Raw genomic sequence first — 17558 nt, forward strand, 5'->3', positions numbered from 1 at the left:
ATGTATGGCATTATACTAATAATAAAGCTTCTTTCTGTTTTCTCTTATCTCTCTCTCTCTCTCTCTCTTCTTTCTATCTCTCTTTCTCTTTCATTGTCTACAATATCCACCATAGTGCAAATCCCAAAGATACAGAACCTTCCAGTCTGCTCTTCATTAGTATTCTCATCACTTTCGACCAAATTTCCTGCGCATGAGAGCATTCCCATAAGCAATGTTCTAGAGACTCTAATCCTAAAGAACACAACCTGCATTTCCCATCAATTTCCCCTTTTCTGCAGCCAAGCACCTACACAAAGAGATATGTGGCTACATAACCATAAGAACGCTTTTGTTTTTTGCAATCTTTGTCTCTCGTAATCGTTTCCAGTATAGTTTTAGGAAATCATCATCCAATTCTTCCCTAATCCACTTGCTAGAAAGGCCCTCTTGCTCCAAGTTCTTGTGTTGTAGAATACTACAGTCAAGCTTAGTCGAATATTGGAAAAACTGAATAATATTACCTTTCGGAGTTTTCCATCCTAGTTTCGTTAGATCCCACATCAAGTTCTTCAGCCATGTATTATCCGCCAAGATCTAGATTTTAGAAACTACATCATTTTTGCATTTGTATGGGTCTACTCCCTATTGTTTTTTGCATCTGGTAAGCACTCTAATTGGCATCCATTTCTGAAATTCTAACATTGTGGTAGAGCTCTCAGCATCTATATTAACTCGTTTAATGTCTTGAATATCCCCTCTAGCATTGAAATGCCCCAATCATTTATACCCGTCAAAGCCACATTCTGCCACGTGAGCTTCCCAAGGATATATCCACATAGAATTTTTTATGAGTGTTATCGTTTTTTTCCATTTTTATTTGCCAATTTTCATTATGTTACTGATTTCCTACAAGTGCTCCCACCACTTAGCCACTGTGGGCTGCCATTGCTTTTCAAAATCTGCCTAGAGAAGTCCCACATCCATTCCCAACATTCTTCCTCTAACATCTGTAGACTGTAATGTTGGTATTCCATAGAAGAGGTTGGTGAGCCCACTCCATGGGAGAGGATGGTTGCCTCCAATGCATTTCCTCCCTAAGCGTCTTCCAAGCAGTCATCAAACCTCAATAGAAAATGCATGAATCACAATGACCAAGAAGTGTATACAATAAGGAAATGATGTGAAATGGGATCCCATTTATATAGCTGAGAAACAACACTCCAAGATGGAAACTGATAGTCACACGATGTTTAAATATCTTAGACATATATGTTCAAATATGAACAAGTATCCATACATATATAATAGTCATTAGTACATGTTGCATGTGCAAGGGAGATAGGCATACCCATAGATGGTCAATTGTTGAAGATTAGAAACCTTGAGTGCTGCATAAGGTCTTCCCTTTCTTTCTCTCTCTCTCTCTCTCACCTTTGTGCTCATAATCTCTTTTCTTCCTATTACATTATCTACCATATCGCAAAGTCGCTTGCACTCCTTGCTACAACCCAACGGTTAACACTATAAACATGCCTGAAGTGCATAACTATGTTACAAAAATTCACCAAGGTACATTACCATGGTATGAAGGAAGTTCTCTACCATAACTTCAATTTCATAAAGTCTGCAGCTCACATAGTTCCCTAAAACAATTGTCACAAGGGGGAAACTATGAAACACTTCATAGAGGTAATTAACCATATAAGACATGTATCTAGTTATCAATGACAGCAAATTACCCAATTTAGACAGTGAGAAGTGGTAACCACAAATACAAATATGGAGGTGTTCATCTGACTGTAATATTCATGTCTTCGATAAGCCTCAAGTAAGGTATAAATATTCCTTGGCCAGTTTGTATAAATTTTAATATTTCTTGCACGTTGATTATAAACATGTTCTTCTGAGTCTCACATAACTCTCCAGAATTCATGTTAACTCTCAACACCTTGACAAATTAAATAAGCATCTACCAAATATCAAGGCATGTGCCATCTGACATGGTGCTCCCATTTATATCGTGCCTATGTCGGTCTATGTTTATTACAACAGGTTCGTTTAGATAAGAGCTTCAGCTTCAACAAAAACCTTTTACAATGTTTCTGTTGGAATTGAGACAAAAACAAAATGCATTTTGAATAATGGTTGAACTGTAAAGAACACAGAATGATGACAATCTCATTTTTAAGGAGTGTTGGCAAGCAAGCTTTTCTAGAATACAAGCAGGATCATTCGGTATTCCATGTGACAATACAGCATTGCTATAGTTTCGTGGAGACTTCAATTACTCCAAGCATAAACCTAGCAAACCTAGTTCCGATATTCACCCCGAGGTTTTTTGAGGTCCCTTTCCATATCTTCATGCCTAAAAGAATCATCATCCACATCAGACTTCTGATAATGTTGTGGCTTTTGTCGATTCCGAGCCTGGTGATATATTTCATCTTCATCATTATCAAGGTACCTTTCAGAATTACACTCAGTCTCTTTCTTGTTATTGGCATCTAATTGGTCCTCATCATTCCATCTATCCTCTTGGTCAGAAGCATCTTCCGACACTTGATCGTGCTGCTGCTTATCATGGTGGCCATTTTCTAGGTCCATTTCAAGCAGTTCTTCTTCGTCAGTCAGTTCCCTCTTAGGAATAGATGTCCGCACCTCTCCTCCCTGTCTTCGCCTCTGGAGAGCAGCTTTGACACGATCAATATTAACATTACCGAGATCCACCCAATCAGTTTTATGCTGGGCTTGTTGAGATGAATCTTGTTTAGAAGAATCCTGTTTGGGCCCACCGTCTTCCACTGAGGCAGTTAAGTTGGTTTCAGAGGCAATAGAAAAATCTTCAGTAGCTCTGCTCTCCCCTATCCTTGCAGTAGAAATTTCTTCTTCTGGAGCAAGACTACATGATGTTTGAGGTTTCACTTCTGCAGCTATATTGTTATTTGTCTCCTCCACAGCAGGATGAGGCATATCACTTCCAGGTGTTGCATTATTGTTTGCTGCTTCTGGCTTTGCTTCATCAACTCCTATGCTAGTGTCCACTTTGATGTTCACACTCGTCCTTGGTTTTAGCTCTACTGTATAATCATCATTCTGTTCTTTCATCTTGTCTGATATTGAAGATGCAGAAGCAGGGAATGCCTCGCTAGCAGATCTTTTATGATTGTTCAGGTTTTCCTTTGACTTAACATCCCCAGCCTTCTCAGATGATTGCACTCCAGAGCTTGAAGGCACATCAACTGTAGGTTTCCTGCGATTTATGGTTCCAATACTTGCACTAGGTTCACTGGTACGAGAGCTGGGTACCTCTCTGTTTTGTTCATAAAGTTCTAACATTTGGTTACTCACTTCTGTTTAGGAGAAAAGAATATATCAGTGAATGAGGATAATTAATATCTATTTATCTATCTATATGTTATATCTTCACGGTATCATACAGAATGAAATGAATGTGAACTAAAATAACTCAAACAGCAAGCTATAATTGGGTCAATCAAGGATGATTGCACAAGTCAACCTCTGTCAATAATAGATCGTTTCAGAGGTCTTTAATGACTTCTTATGTAGCTAGTGTTTGTAATCAGTCCACAAGCACTGTGTTCGTCTAAACAGCACAAGCCGTGCTTCTTGAGAACCATGTCTCCTCCTATGAGGATATGGCCTGAACAGGACAAGTGCTGCAGCAATCATTCAGCTATTGACAGATGAATTTGCAAGGCAGAAGAATGCAAATAGTACCTTCAAGTTGACGAGGAGTGACATCGAACTCCTGCCACCAGACTTTCTCACCTTCACTAGGAAGTTTGACCTTGAGAAACTTCGCAGCTAGAAAGATGGCCCCCGCAGCAATGTGGTGAGGTTTGAATTGCAAGCACAAGGAAGTACGTAGCCTACACACCCCTCCAGAGTGTTAACACAGCAATGTTGCACAAAAATCCAGGTAATGATCCAACTTCACCCGAAAATGTGTAACATATATGCTGATGGAAGGGCATACCCGTCATTGACAAAATTCCATGCCACTTGGGCCAAGGCATTTTGTGCCACTTTAAACTTTTTTATGGCAGCTACAAGAGGTTTGTAAGGATGGTGGATATTGAGATCAAAGCCCAAGGTTGCAAGCACCATTCGTTCTCCTAGAAGGACTATTTCCTTTTGCTCTTCAAAGACATCCTGCAGCATGAAGAAAGTTAAAATGTATATCTCTAATAACACAATGTTGTTGTTGTTGTTATTATTATTATTATTATTATTATTATACATGGTATATTACCAAAGTAAATTATCCAGAACATGAGTGAATATGCATAAGCATATTATGTATGAAATTATGTTTCTAGGTCTCAAACTGAAATATAAATTAACCTATTTTACTTTCTTCTTTTATTAGACAGTAAGTTACATATGTTCCACCCAAACATACACCTATGTGCCAAACATTTCACTAAAAGAAATGTAAGCATATACCTCAAATGAGGGAAGAATGTATATAAACAAATTAAAGAAAGAACAGCAGTCACCTGCTGCTTGATTCTTTGTATTGCTGTTGGGTCCTTCTTGTTTCTGATCTCATATGAGAGAAAAATGACATCTCTAAGTTTTTGTGGCGTCTCCTCAACTTTGCCGGCAAGGAACATACAAGTAGTCGCAATTAACTGCCAGAAAACAGTGTTTCACCTATTCAGAATCTGGGACAGTAAAAACAGCAATATAATTGAAATAAAATAAACTGCTGTCCTTGTCCCTGCCTTCCTGTCGATCTGTATACCATTTTCACAGAGAATAAATGATTAAACATATAAAAAGCATCATTCTTTTACCTCTCACTGTATAATTTGTGAATACAAGAATTTACTTCTGGATTAAAAAAGCCAAATATGGTTAATAAGAAATTGAATGCACTGTAGTAGGGTCTCTCCTAGAATGATGAAAATCCAATCACTTTATTTGAACCAGAAAGAACATAGAGCATTTATTTTTATTTCATCTTAACAAACTCCTCTATATTTTATATAGCCATGACAGGTTTCAGACAATTCATTATGTTCCAGCTTATGTACACAGAGGCAAGACGGGGGTTCAGGTAAGAATATCACACGACTGGAGAGTCCTCTATATATTCTCCTTGGAGGACTATGTTTCAATCAGTTAAGGAATGCTATGCTTACAAGAAGTTATCAAAATAAAAATAAGATTTAAATTAGGCTTCAAACTAATGTTAACATCAGTTGTTGACTTGTTGTCTTAGGGTGGCTTAAAATCTATGAAAGAAGACAAGCTAACCATATATTCTTCATGTATATATATGCCTTCATAAAATCAACCAAGAGCTTCAACTTAGAAGAGGGTTCCCAATATTGGTGAAAAGATTTGCATACACTTGAATTTATCAATAATCATGAGTTGCACCAAACTTATTATCTGGTTCTCCTGAACTATACTTATCTCACACTCCACTACTCACATAGATTACTTCCAAACTACACTTCACTCACATAGATTACATCCGAACTAAACTTATTTCACACTCAACCGCTCACATAGATTACTTCAGGATTTTGGCTGGCTGTTACAAATATAATACACGTGGAATACTAGAGTTTGGAATCATACATGGAATAACATAAAGAATACCTGCAGTAACACTAAGCTTGGAGATATTTTTCTTGATTCTTAATTTATTTCTGTGGGACAAAGTTAAGTAAAGATCATTCATATGTTCCATCAAGAATTTAATTACAAAGAAGAAAAATGGAGAAACTTCAAAATAAGACAAAAATCATGTCAAAAACTACATGAAAGAAAGTGCAATTGGAGCATACAAAAATGTGACAATTTTGAGTTGAACATTCAACTCCAAAATGTCTTGCTGCATCACCTCGCTCATACAAAACCTACATGAGCCTTACATCAATAATGCACCAGTGTAAGTCTGGGCTATTCGACAAACTACCAAGTAGCCACCAACCCAAACTTCTATCGCATTTTGAGATGCAATGGAAAACAATATGTAAATTGGCCCTCTTAAAGAAAAAAGAAGAAAGGAAAGTCAGAAAGAAAAAGTTCAGTCCAGCCTCTCTTTTGATGCAGAACTCAAAATTCCGTTTACAGACAAAAGGAAGTCATGTTAGGGAGCAGAAATTGATGTCATATTACTCTTTTTGGCAATATGCCTAGTAGAGAATACTTTAGAAGTGCTATATGAGTTTCACTACTGAACTATGCTTGGGACCCCAACATGTGTCAACTTCTTTGTTCAGTGGCAATATAGCTTCCTGGAATGTCTTAGAGAGTTCAAATCTTAAGGAGATCTCTCTTAATTAGCATAAAATTTCCTCAATGGTGAAATTAAGCAACACTGGTAGTTTAAGTTGTCTTATGCCCTGTCCCGACAAGGCTTAATATGACCCAATGAAGCACCGGGCTAAAATTTTCTGTTCTACAATAACATAAGGCTGTACAAGTTCCTTCACATATACTAGTTTTTTATCATTATAAATAGATGCTTAAGTTCAGAGAAAAAGACTCATATACACATTGCAAAAAGAGCATTTAATAATGAATATTGACAATGTTAGGTATCAAAATGCCAAATGGGACTAAAATCTTCAATTTATGCCTGTTAAAAGATGCCATTGTTTTAACTAGAGAACCTATATTTCCACAGAAAGCAATCTAGTTTTTTTCCACATTCTGCCCAGTATAAATAGCAGTAAATAATTAATAGGGACAATGCATTTATAACTCACATATCTATCATTTTTCAAATGTGATTGCCGCAGAAAAAAGCGATGGCAGAACACGATAGCTGTCGCTATTGTTACTTGGGGCCTGCAAAGTAATCATCAACTTACAATTTAGTCATTGAAGATGCAATGTCTAAAAATATTCAGCAAACTTCTTCAATAAAGAATAATGAATCCTTGAAGGAACTACCAGAGTGAAACAATTACCATCAATGAAGAAAATGTAATGTTCATGCAAATTCTAAATATAGAATAAATTAGTTTGAATAGAATCCACACTTAAAATTCAAAGATCAACATGACATTTAGGCACCCAAGGAAGTAGGAAATATATATGCTACAGATTCATCAAGATTCAACTATATGGGAAACAACTAAATCACAAATGCGTTAATCAACCATGCATAACACACTAACATCCAATATTAGGATGAAAACCTTCTTTTCTTGGCACTTCACATGAATGTCTCTTACAACATCACCAAACCTTGGCTACAAGATTACATAAGTTAATTTCTGTCAGGCCACCAGCAATGTGCACATGATCAAAGATGCTCCAATTAAAAACCATTAAGCTGTGAAAACTAACAGAGCAAGCAGCACTAGATACCCTGTTGACAGATGGTCAGCTTAACAAGTAAGCTCTGGGTTTCTACAATCACTAATTCTTTTTTTGCCAAAATTGTCATCGTCGATACATATTTTATGGCATTCCAGAAATTCATCACAAGACTGTAGATTATTTCAAAGAGTTGACCAGTTTTATTAAATTTCTTTGCTGATATAAGTAATTTAAATAAGGAAAGGAAAGGATCAACCCACAAAAGATGCCACTATGCACGAAGATAATTCACTAGAGTTGAAAGCAATTACAACCCAGGATTTAAGGTGCAGGTGTTACAGCCATCATACATTGAAGCACAAAGTCTCTAAGCGTGAATAAGGCATACAAATATGAACTCAACCTTCTAGGTGATGCCTTAAAAAGTCGCATTCAGGAAATTCTGTGTCATTGGATGCAAGTTATGGAAAAACAGTTCCACACACTTGCTTCATAATGCATCAATAGATTCCTTTGTGAATTAGGCCTTTTTGCAATGCCAATGTATCATGACATGGGAAAAACGTGGAGACACCACTTCACACATTATGCTACATTTCCACCTAATTACAAAACCATATGCTTCTCTGAATGGGGAAACAGCACACATCAGTAAGGTTAGAACCCATCCCGTTGTTTGCCATTCCAAACATTGCTTCCATACAACTTAGTCCACAATCACTTTGGTGTGAGACATGACAAATGGTGTCATGCTCCTTAAACATTCACCTTCACCATCTTTCCTAAAATTTTGATGTTGGATCAATCTATCTCAAGAGTATGGAAGTCAAAGTGAAAGATGAATCACATCTTAAATGGTGTTTGAAGTTGTCTCATTGATGTTCACATAGCAATAAGGCCTAAGGAAAACATCCTCTAGTAGGAGAAGAAAAATCAGACGGTATGATGCATCATTCGTATGATGCCTTCTTGGTTCCATGATCTGAATTTCAGCAAAGGAGAGTGATTATGCCCTCTAGAAGGGGATACGACACTTGTATAGATATTACTTTCGGACTGAAGTTAGTAAACTTGTAGTTTGCACAATTCAACTCTATCGGTTGGTTATAGAGGTAAATGTAAGACAATCAGTGAAGTAGCAGCAGGCAGTAAAATTTACTCTGAGAGAGAACTACACACTTATTTTATATGACTATTTCTGTGGATTAGCTAGCAAATATCTCTGCCAGATGAAATATTGATTGGGTGGCGTAGGGTCAAACAACTCGATTGGAGTGGCAGCAGAACCGTACCACATGGTTCCAGAAACTATAAAGGCTGCGGTCCATATCCAGTGCAGGTGTTAGAGCATTGAGGGGACTTTTCCCTAGTACAAGAGGACCGGGAAGGACGTAACTATTTAAACTTCCCAAGAAATACAGCAACCTTCTATTGCAGCTCTGGACAAACTCAAATCTTGAGTTGTCTTTGGGATGGTCATGTGATTATTTCAGATATGGCACCTTCTCTACCCGTCAAAAAAGGTCCTCACCTCAATCCATTGAGGTGGTGTGTTGTGGCTCCAATGACAAGACATGCTACATGGTATTTTATCCACCCTAACTGTCTATCTATATTCACTACCACACCTCCTTTTGCAAACCATTCCAAATTTAAGCTCGCATGACTATGTGAACTGGAACCCCTCAACACATCGGATGTGTTACAAGGCGGGGTGGGGGGATATTCACGACTTTCATGTCTAGGGATCTTAAAATATAGCAACGTTACAAAGCATGCCTCATACTATACCTCTCTAGTACAACTTCTCGTGGGTTGTTCTATCACTGTGGTGAGGGGTATGTGCAATCTTTCAGCATGGTTGAATCTGATTGGATAGTGAGCCTTGACAGCCTTCAGTAAACAACAAGGCTAGTATTTAGCTTGGATTCTGGCCCCATCTTATGGAGCAGTAAGCAGAAACCCACCATTGCATTGTCATCAGCACTGGTCAGCTTGAGTATTTTCCATCAGTGGACACCCTGCAATCTTCACCAGAGCTGTTCAGCCAAAGACTTTGGGATGCTAGTAGCAGCGATAGTTTATTAGGCCCATCCCTGGCACCGCAGGGGCTGTTAGAAGCATGTAGAGCAAAGCCGTAAGTGTTTGACAACAGCCAACTATTTAGTGGTATTTCGTGCCATTTTAGACATGAGCCTATTGCCCACCTAACTTCACCCATTTATGGAGACCTACAGTCAGCCAAATATTCTCAAGCTGGGCCCTGTATAAAGGCACCTTACCCTTTTTGTTGGAAATCACAGCCTTTTCACTGCAAAATACAAGGACAATACAAAACGTTTTTTCAGCACTATCACTGCTCTACAGATAAAAACCCTCTCGCATTGTAGTTTGAGTCCCAATCACAACAAGTGATCGCAACTTTCCATGCTCGAAAAACACAGCCAAAGACTTTGGGATGCTAGTAGCAGCGATAGTTTATTAGGCCCATCCCTGGCACCGCAGGGGCTGTTAGAAGCATGTAGAGCAAAGCCGTAAGTGTTTGACAACAGCCAACTATTTAGTGGTATTTCGTGCCATTTTAGACATGAGCCTATTGCCCACCTAACTTCACCCATTTATGGAGACCTACAGTCAGCCAAATATTCTCAAGCTGGGGCCTGTATAAAGGCACCTTACCCTTTTTGTTGGAAATCACAGCCTTTTCACTGCAAAATACAAGGACAATACAAAACGTTTTTTCAGCACTATCACTGCTCTACAGATAAAAACCCTCTCGCATTGTAGTTTGAGTCCCAATCACAACAAGTGATCGCAACTTTCCATGCTCGAAAAACACAGCCACAACATCCTGTTCCTCACTTCATACCCTTGTCATCGACAGATAAATGCAATTATCTGCTGCTATCGCCGGTGGTTCCCTTGCTTCGGAGACCTCTCCATTCTAGATCGACCGATGCTACAGATATTTCGAAGAAAAAAGTTACAATAAATCTAACTTGAGAATCTTACATGTGCCGAAAACCAGATTCTTTAGTTTCTTTTTTATCTTATTTACTTAGTATTATTTTATTTTATTTTGAATTGTTGTTCTCAAAGACGAGACAACATTTAAGGTGTAATCTCTTGTTTGGTCTTATAGGCCATTTTGGCCACTTAAAATATGTTAATATGTCTTTCTTTCTATATTGGACTATCCTAGGATAGAGAAAGAAATAAAATGGAAGTGTCAGCCCTTCAAAGATCTATGCATGGACAACTTTAGAAGACGAAGGTTTCACTTCACTTAAGTTCTTCATCGACTCATGCAAATATTTGCATTTCCCAAAAAGATTGCTAAATTTCTAAACCTTCATATGCCTACCCAATTGATTTTTGTTATTCTCCAATATGCAACATCTTCAACCATAATCTATTGCTTGTTTCATAAGCACCTTGCAGCTTAAATGAACCTTAAACCCTAATAATCTCTTATATGGCCTCATAAGCACCTTGTAGCTTAAATGACCCTAATATACTTTAATTGCTTCCCCAAATTATTTATCATCTCCACCACTAATAAGTTGTAACTATGCTATCCCAGATGGGAACATTTGGGAGCTTTCCAAATATGGACATGTTATTCTGGCTTTTTTGATATCTCGAAACAGATGGTTATACAGATGGATGACAAAGAGAGGGGCTGGTGAGTGTAAGGAATATGTAAGATATCTCTGGGGGATGGGAACTGCACAACTATTACCCATCTAGGTAGCCGGATGATATATCCATTAGGATATTCATACATGTTCAAATCTTGACAGCAACTTTGCTTGGATCAGCTAAAACAAAAGTTCCATGCACAATTGAAGCTTGGGCCATGCCATAGAACAACTATTATGACAATTAGTGCAGTGAACTGAGGATCAAACTATGCAATTGAGTGCAAAGACTTGACGGCATATTACCCATAGACTGCCTCACATCATCTTTTGACACCAGAAGAAGAGATCTCTTTCAGTACAGTTCCAGAGAGATGTAAATGAATGTGTAATGACTCTGGAAAGGAATAAGAAATCCTTAAAGAGCATCTCTATGAATATCACTGCTCATGATCTTAAATGAGCATGCACTGTGTAAACTCCTTACGATCTTCAGTACAGCAGCCATTATCACCAGCACCTTGACACACACCTCACAAGAGAGATGGTGTCAAAGGCAACTGAAATTTTGAGTATACAGAGAGCAGCACAGGTTAGTGGCGATATTGTGGTTGAACATGTCAAATATTCCTGGAATCATATTGCAGAGCTCTAGGACTTTATGCTTAATGGGCTTGTACAATGGACTTCCGAGGACTTGAAGAACTAGCATTATAGGCCTAGGTATCTAAATCCAGTTATTCATTGGCAGAGCTGTAGAGCCTTAAATTCTTCAGCATGAGTTAGGCAGCTAGTTGCAGAAGAAAGTTGGCTGAGCTGGAAGACAGGCTGGTTCAAAGAGGACTCTAACTAGATATTATCTTCGTAGTTCATGAGATTATTGAGGGACAAAAGGACATAGAGAGACCACTTATTGTAGATTTAAATATATTTTAAAAGATTTTGAGGCTGTCCTTGGGATCTGGCTGATGTGCAGACCACAGGACTTAGCATTTTACGGTTTGATCTTAGTGTGATTGCATTATGTGACATGATAGTTCAGCATTCTGTACTTCACAGAGTGTATCACCCAGAATATGTGTTCCTCAACTTGAAGATTCTTATTAGTATTCCTTTCGCCTATGTAACTCACATATTGACTCATGTTATAAGAAGATGGTTGTATCTTTGGTCTCAATGTGAATTAAGCCTTAAGCAAATCTTAATATTTCGTTTTGTTTAATCTATCTTGCCTTTTATCATGGATCTATATGTAAGTGCAAGTATCAAGTCAAGAGAACAGTTGCAGTGGGATAAGTTAAGTAGCAAGAAATGCTCTTACCAACAGATTATTGGAGTAGACAGTGAAAGCACATGTCATTAACATACCTATCTCACACGTCAACATACAATGTAACTCCAAGCAAGAAACACACAGCAACTTGCACCATGCACATAATGTATTGAAGAGTGCAAGAACATATGTTTTCCCTTTGAGATCATCTGAACCTACTCCATTTTTTGTAGCATCATGCATCAGTAGAGGCATTTCAAAATCCACAAGATTTACTATAAAGGTTTAGGATGAAGCATGGGACCCAAAAAAAATACAGCAAGAATACTTTTTTGAGTTGGAGCCTGACAACCCAAAAACTAATCTCTCCTTTCAACACGCTCTCCTTTAGGTCCATTAAAGCATTTATGACATTGTTTTTTTTCCTCTACTACTATGCTGCATATTTTATCCCTTTCCATAAATGCATCTGCTAACCCCCCCCCCTCGATTTGTGTATTTAAAGTTTTTAAGAGTGACTATTAAATATATTTCTTGTTTACTTTACTTTCTGTTGTAGCTAGCCTCTTAGCCACCTTACAACCTTTCATAACAGTTTTCTCACATGGTATCTCAGCTGTGAGGCCTCCATTCATATTTTTTCTCCCATCCAACTCAGTTTTCTTTGAGCAGCCAACATTCCATTTCCATACCTCCCATTTACAGATAATGCTCTCCAAACATCCATATATAGTCCCACTTAAAACCATTATTATGGAAAGAGTAAAGCAACCTTCTGCAACTAGTTAAAACAATCAATTTAAGCTTCTACGGATGGAAGCCATGGCTTCTAGTACCATTATTAAATCTACCACCATTCCTTAACTTCCCAAAGAGTCTATTCTAGATGGAACTAACTACCTAGATTTGGAATTGCATGTGCTGACCCTGCCACAATACCATTGTTTATCAAATGCTGTTGAAGGAACTAAGCCCAATCCTAAGGCTACTTCTAGTATTTCGTCTTCAGCACCCACTCAAGTTGCAACTCACTCTTGGCTAGACAAAGATGGTCATAGTCAGGATTTCATGTTCTTCAGCATGACGCCTTAAGTTGCTTGTCAATTTCTTAGCAAAGATGACAAAGATATCTAAAGGGTTGTGGTATGTAGTTGAACAAAGGTATGACAAAGCCAATAAAGCTCAAATGATTACTTTGGAAAACCAATTAGCAATCTCCAAGTTTCTAATGGTCGTAACACTATGTTGGAAATCATTTTGTCTCTCTCCCAAAGCAGTTTGTTCCAAAGATGGAAACAAGACCACTGAATGTGCATCACTTGACGTCCCAGAATCTTTAGAGGCATTTTGTGACACAATTTCTCTTCTTCCCACTACTCTCTCTTTAAATAAATTTGTAGAGATGTTATAATATAGGATTGTGAGGCGAACTAGCACTTCACGTTCAACAACTTTTCTCCATGTTAAGGGCAAAAGAAAATGGAACACATCTCTAAAGAACTTGCTGACCACTACAAATGGATGCCAATTTTAATTTGTGAATGGTGAGCGGTCCCCTAGTTTTGAGATTTCAGGTCAGCAAGGTATGGCTTGAAACAAGCTCCCAGGGCTTGGTGCGACAAGAACGCCTCTTTCTTTCCTTTGTCATTGACAGATAAAGGCCATTATCTCCCGGAGGCACCGAGTTAATTGGTATTTGGATGTTGATTTGGCAAGAGATTTGACACAAGATGGTGTACAACTAGCTCTTTCTTTCTACTTGGCTCAGATTTTATTTGTGGAAGTTCAAGAAACAAATTTCAGTTTTTACTTCATTTACAGAAACTGAATACCATCCCTATTTGGATACATGCTGTGAATTCTTATGGCTAAACCAAATTCTTAACCATCTTAGAATTCCACAGGCCACTCCTTTTTGAGTTCAAACCAATAGTCAACGTGCTCATGCATTAGCACAAAATTCGCCCTTCCTTGGTAGAACTAAAACATTGAAGTTCACTACCATTTTGTTTGTGAGTTTGTTGTTTCTATTTACCTTTTACTTGTTTCATTTATTTTACGTTGTTCTCAAAGGCAAGACAACATTTTAAGATGTAATCTCTTGTTTGGTCTTATAGGCCATTTCAACCTCTTAAAAGACAGTAACCTCTCTCTCTCTGTGATCAGCTCAAGCTGAAGATTGTCAAAAGGCAGAAGTTTCAGTTCATCTAAGCCCAAAATGTTAAAAAGTGTTTTGGAAACAGGATTATCCAGTATCTTCAACAGATTTACTGGGCCATTATCACCCAGCACTGTGTTGAGTGCTTTCCTCACTTCAAAGACCTTTTCACCTTGGATTCACTCATATTAGAGATCTTTCACAGGAAGAAGTTTCAGTTCATCTAATTTAATATGTTGAAGTGCTTGGTTGATGGGATTCTTCAGAACCTATGATAGTTTATTAATTTTAGTTGCATTTATTGTGGTTTGTTATTCTCAAAGATGTGACAAGGTTTTAGGATATAATCTCTCGTTTGATAAATATATATGTGGGTGCATTTCCTCTATTGGCATAGATTGCTACAGTGGCAATACAGGCTCGACCCTGAGCCTCGCAGACAAGCAAGCGCTGACCACAAGGGACCCATACAACAACATATTTGTCAAACAGAAACAGGCTAGGAAACAGGGGAATAAGAATTTCGGCATCCCTAAGATATGCTGAGGCACTCAATCTTCCATATTGAGGTTTCTACGGATATTTATCTGTCAAGACTATCTGATACATAATAAAATCACTGGAAATTTGCAAAAGGGTTATAACATGGCAAATGCTTATGCACTGCATAGTTCTCCATTCATAAGCCTTCTCCATGCTATCTTCCCCTACGTAAGGCTTCCCATAGTTCTATGTAAGTTATCCTCTCCCTTCCCCTCCTTTAAAAGGCCTTCCGTAATATAGATCCTGGACATGACGAAAATAAAACGGACGAACATGAATTCGAATGCGAAGTTGATCTATGACTAGTGAAAAACATGTACAGGTCGAAGGCTCTTTACCAACATTTGATAGCAAACATGTTATAGCAGCACAGAAGGGTTATACAACGGGCCTTCTTATATTCCCTGAACCAAAAGGGGTCTAAGCAGGAAGGGCTGGAAGACTCAAAGCTAGTTACCAAACTTATTATGTAAACAGCGAAGAAATGTAACAGAGACTAGCTCTTTGTTTTATCAAAACATTGATGTGGTAACCTGTTAAAGCAGTGACGGCCTATACAGACTCCATGTAAGATGTCATTGTCATCCTTTCGAACTAGCTTCTCCTTATGCAACAGGTGTTAAGTATAGTGGCCTAGACTAAGACATACATGTCTTAACAAAGCCCGAAGAACCTGAAACAATCTGACCTGATGCAGAATTCACATGTTAAACGATGGAGGATCTGTAATAGGTTCGAGTCTTCATTTACAGTTCGGTATTGTAGTCCGTAGTATCTGTTACAGCACGCTGTTCTAGATACAGTGCTTAAGGAAGCTCAAACAGAGCGGGAAAAACACGAGACCCAATACAGAGATATAAATAGACGGGAACAAGCAGGGAATGAGGAAAATGAGAGAAGAAAGATAGAGAAGTTTGAATTGTTGCTTATCTTCAGACTTACACTTTGAGGCGCATCCCAAGATCTTGCAGGAATGTGCAGTAGGACTTGCGGAAAAAGGTCTCCTTCTTCAGGTCGATCCCGTCGAGCCGCGAGGGAGAGCTCTTCTCGATGTACTCTCTGGGGAAGTACCAGTTTGAGCTCGAGTGGTCTGGTTCTTCCAACTTATAGCTAGAGGAGGTCGCGGCGGCAGACACAGCATCCATGGACTCCATAGCCGCCGCCTGAGATCCATCTCCCAGTTGCTGCTGCGGCTGGCCGGCCATAGCGAAACCCTAACCCTAACCCTAACCCTAATTCTGTCGAATCCACATGTTTTCTTGTCTTCGTCGCACAGAGCAAAGTTCAGGAAAAGGAAGGAAGAGAAAAACTAAAAAAAAAAGGTTCCAAAGAGAGAGGCGCTCAACTAAGAGGACCTCCTCTTGCTTGGTTTCTTTGGCTGTCATCATCTCGGTCTCGGTCCGGTCTCGGTCTCGGTCTCGGTCTCGGTCTCGGGCCCTGGTCTCGGTCTCGGTCTCGGGCTCGGTCTCGGGCCATTCTCAGTCTCGGCCTCGATCTCAATCTTGGGCCAATCTCGATCTTGATCCTGGGCCCCGATCTCGGTCTCAGGTCCTGGTCTTAGTCTTAGTCTTAGTCTTGACCAAGGGCCCTGGTCTCGATCTTGGGCCCCTGTCTCGCTCTTAGTCTCAGTCTTACTCTCAGCCTCCAGCCATGGTCTTGATCTTGGACCCCAGTCTCAATCTTGGGCCCCGTTCTTGCTCTCAGTCTTAGTCTTAGTCTCGGCCTTGGCCTCGAGCCATAGTCTCGATGTCAGGCCCTTGTCCTTAATCTCCACCCCAGCCCTAGCCCAGCCCAGCCCCAGTCCCCGTCCCCGTCTTCTCTCCCTCCGTGTCACATTTGCATTCACTTCTTTTTCCAAAAACATTGGTTGATCCGGAGAGCTTCCGTCCGATCGCAATCTCGGGCAGGCCCTTGGGTTTGAGCGTGTATGTATCAACCATGGCTTCTATTGCACCTGTTGTTCGACTTGCTCGTCTTCTTCTCTAAGGCGAGCTTGTAGCCCACTCGTTCTTAATCTTTACTCTTCAATCCGCATGCACGTTAAAAGAACGTAAGGAATTCATATCACATTGTTCTCATTAAGCTCCATGTACATAACAACATCGAACTTGACATTGTTTTCTCAAAGTTCATTTTAAACTCTGACTAATTTTTCTAACTTTATAGCTTGGATTGTGTTTATTTTTTTAAAATATTTTGTTTGGATTTACTCACAATTATAATAAGTTATGATGGTATTTGACCACTTAAAAGTCTTTCAATGAACGAGTTTCTTGAACATTGTACTAAATCCATATATCCTTGTCTTGGGCACTTTTTGTAACTATACTAATTTCCCAAATGACTTTGGTTGATATTGAAAAAGACATCAATTGAAAGTGGCCAAGAAGTTTGCAGGTAAGTCTTTTGGTGTGCAAGACAATAAGTGCAAAAGAGTTCCATTGAACAAATTGGAAGTACTCCTAAATTGTTCAAGCAACCTCTTTATTGGAAACTTTATCTTCTTTTCTCTAGGTCAAGCCACTCGAGGGAGGATGTTAAGTACTTGTCATGAGTAGCATGACCCATTAGAACATTTACATTAGTACTAAATATCAATCATGATACTAATAAAATAGGAACACAACAAAGTTGGCTCTACAGCTTTGGGTCG

General features: G+C 38.9%; 1 protein-coding gene across 1 annotated transcript; it reads right to left on the reverse strand.

The window, feature by feature from the left end:
• Nucleotides 1-1695: 1695 nt before the first annotated feature.
• Nucleotides 1696-16210, reverse strand: LOC147863291 (uncharacterized). Its single transcript, XM_087320780.1, has 6 exons — nucleotides 15848-16210; nucleotides 6732-6813; nucleotides 4503-4637; nucleotides 3980-4155; nucleotides 3721-3872; nucleotides 1696-3332 (listed from the first exon to the last, which is right to left on the reverse strand). Exons 1-6 carry the CDS (start codon nucleotides 16108-16110, stop codon nucleotides 2293-2295), a joined length of 1848 nt encoding a protein of 615 aa, XP_087176906.1. The 5' UTR covers nucleotides 16111-16210; the 3' UTR covers nucleotides 1696-2292.
• Between the last annotated feature and the right edge of the window lie 1348 nt (nucleotides 16211-17558).

Source organism: Azolla caroliniana, unplaced genomic scaffold (assembly GCF_043228905.1).
Source record: "Azolla caroliniana isolate FFs.n. ecotype wild unplaced genomic scaffold, voAzoCaro1.0.p SCAF_6, whole genome shotgun sequence".
NCBI lineage: Eukaryota > Viridiplantae > Streptophyta > Polypodiopsida > Salviniales > Salviniaceae > Azolla > Azolla caroliniana.

Bases quoted from the DNA above. Each gene is read 5' to 3' on its own strand.
- LOC147863291 (XM_087320780.1), bottom strand. From the start codon at position 16,110: ATGGCCGGCCAGCCGCAGCAGCAACTGGGAGATGGATCTCAGGCGGCG. The intron at 3,873-3,979 runs GTATGCCCTTCC...AGGGGTGTGTAG, and splicing joins TGGAATTTTGTCAATGACGG to GCTACGTACTTCCTTGTGCT. The intron at 3,333-3,720 runs GTACTATTTGCA...TCTCCTAAACAG, and splicing joins CACTCCTCGTCAACTTGAAG to AAGTGAGTAACCAAATGTTA.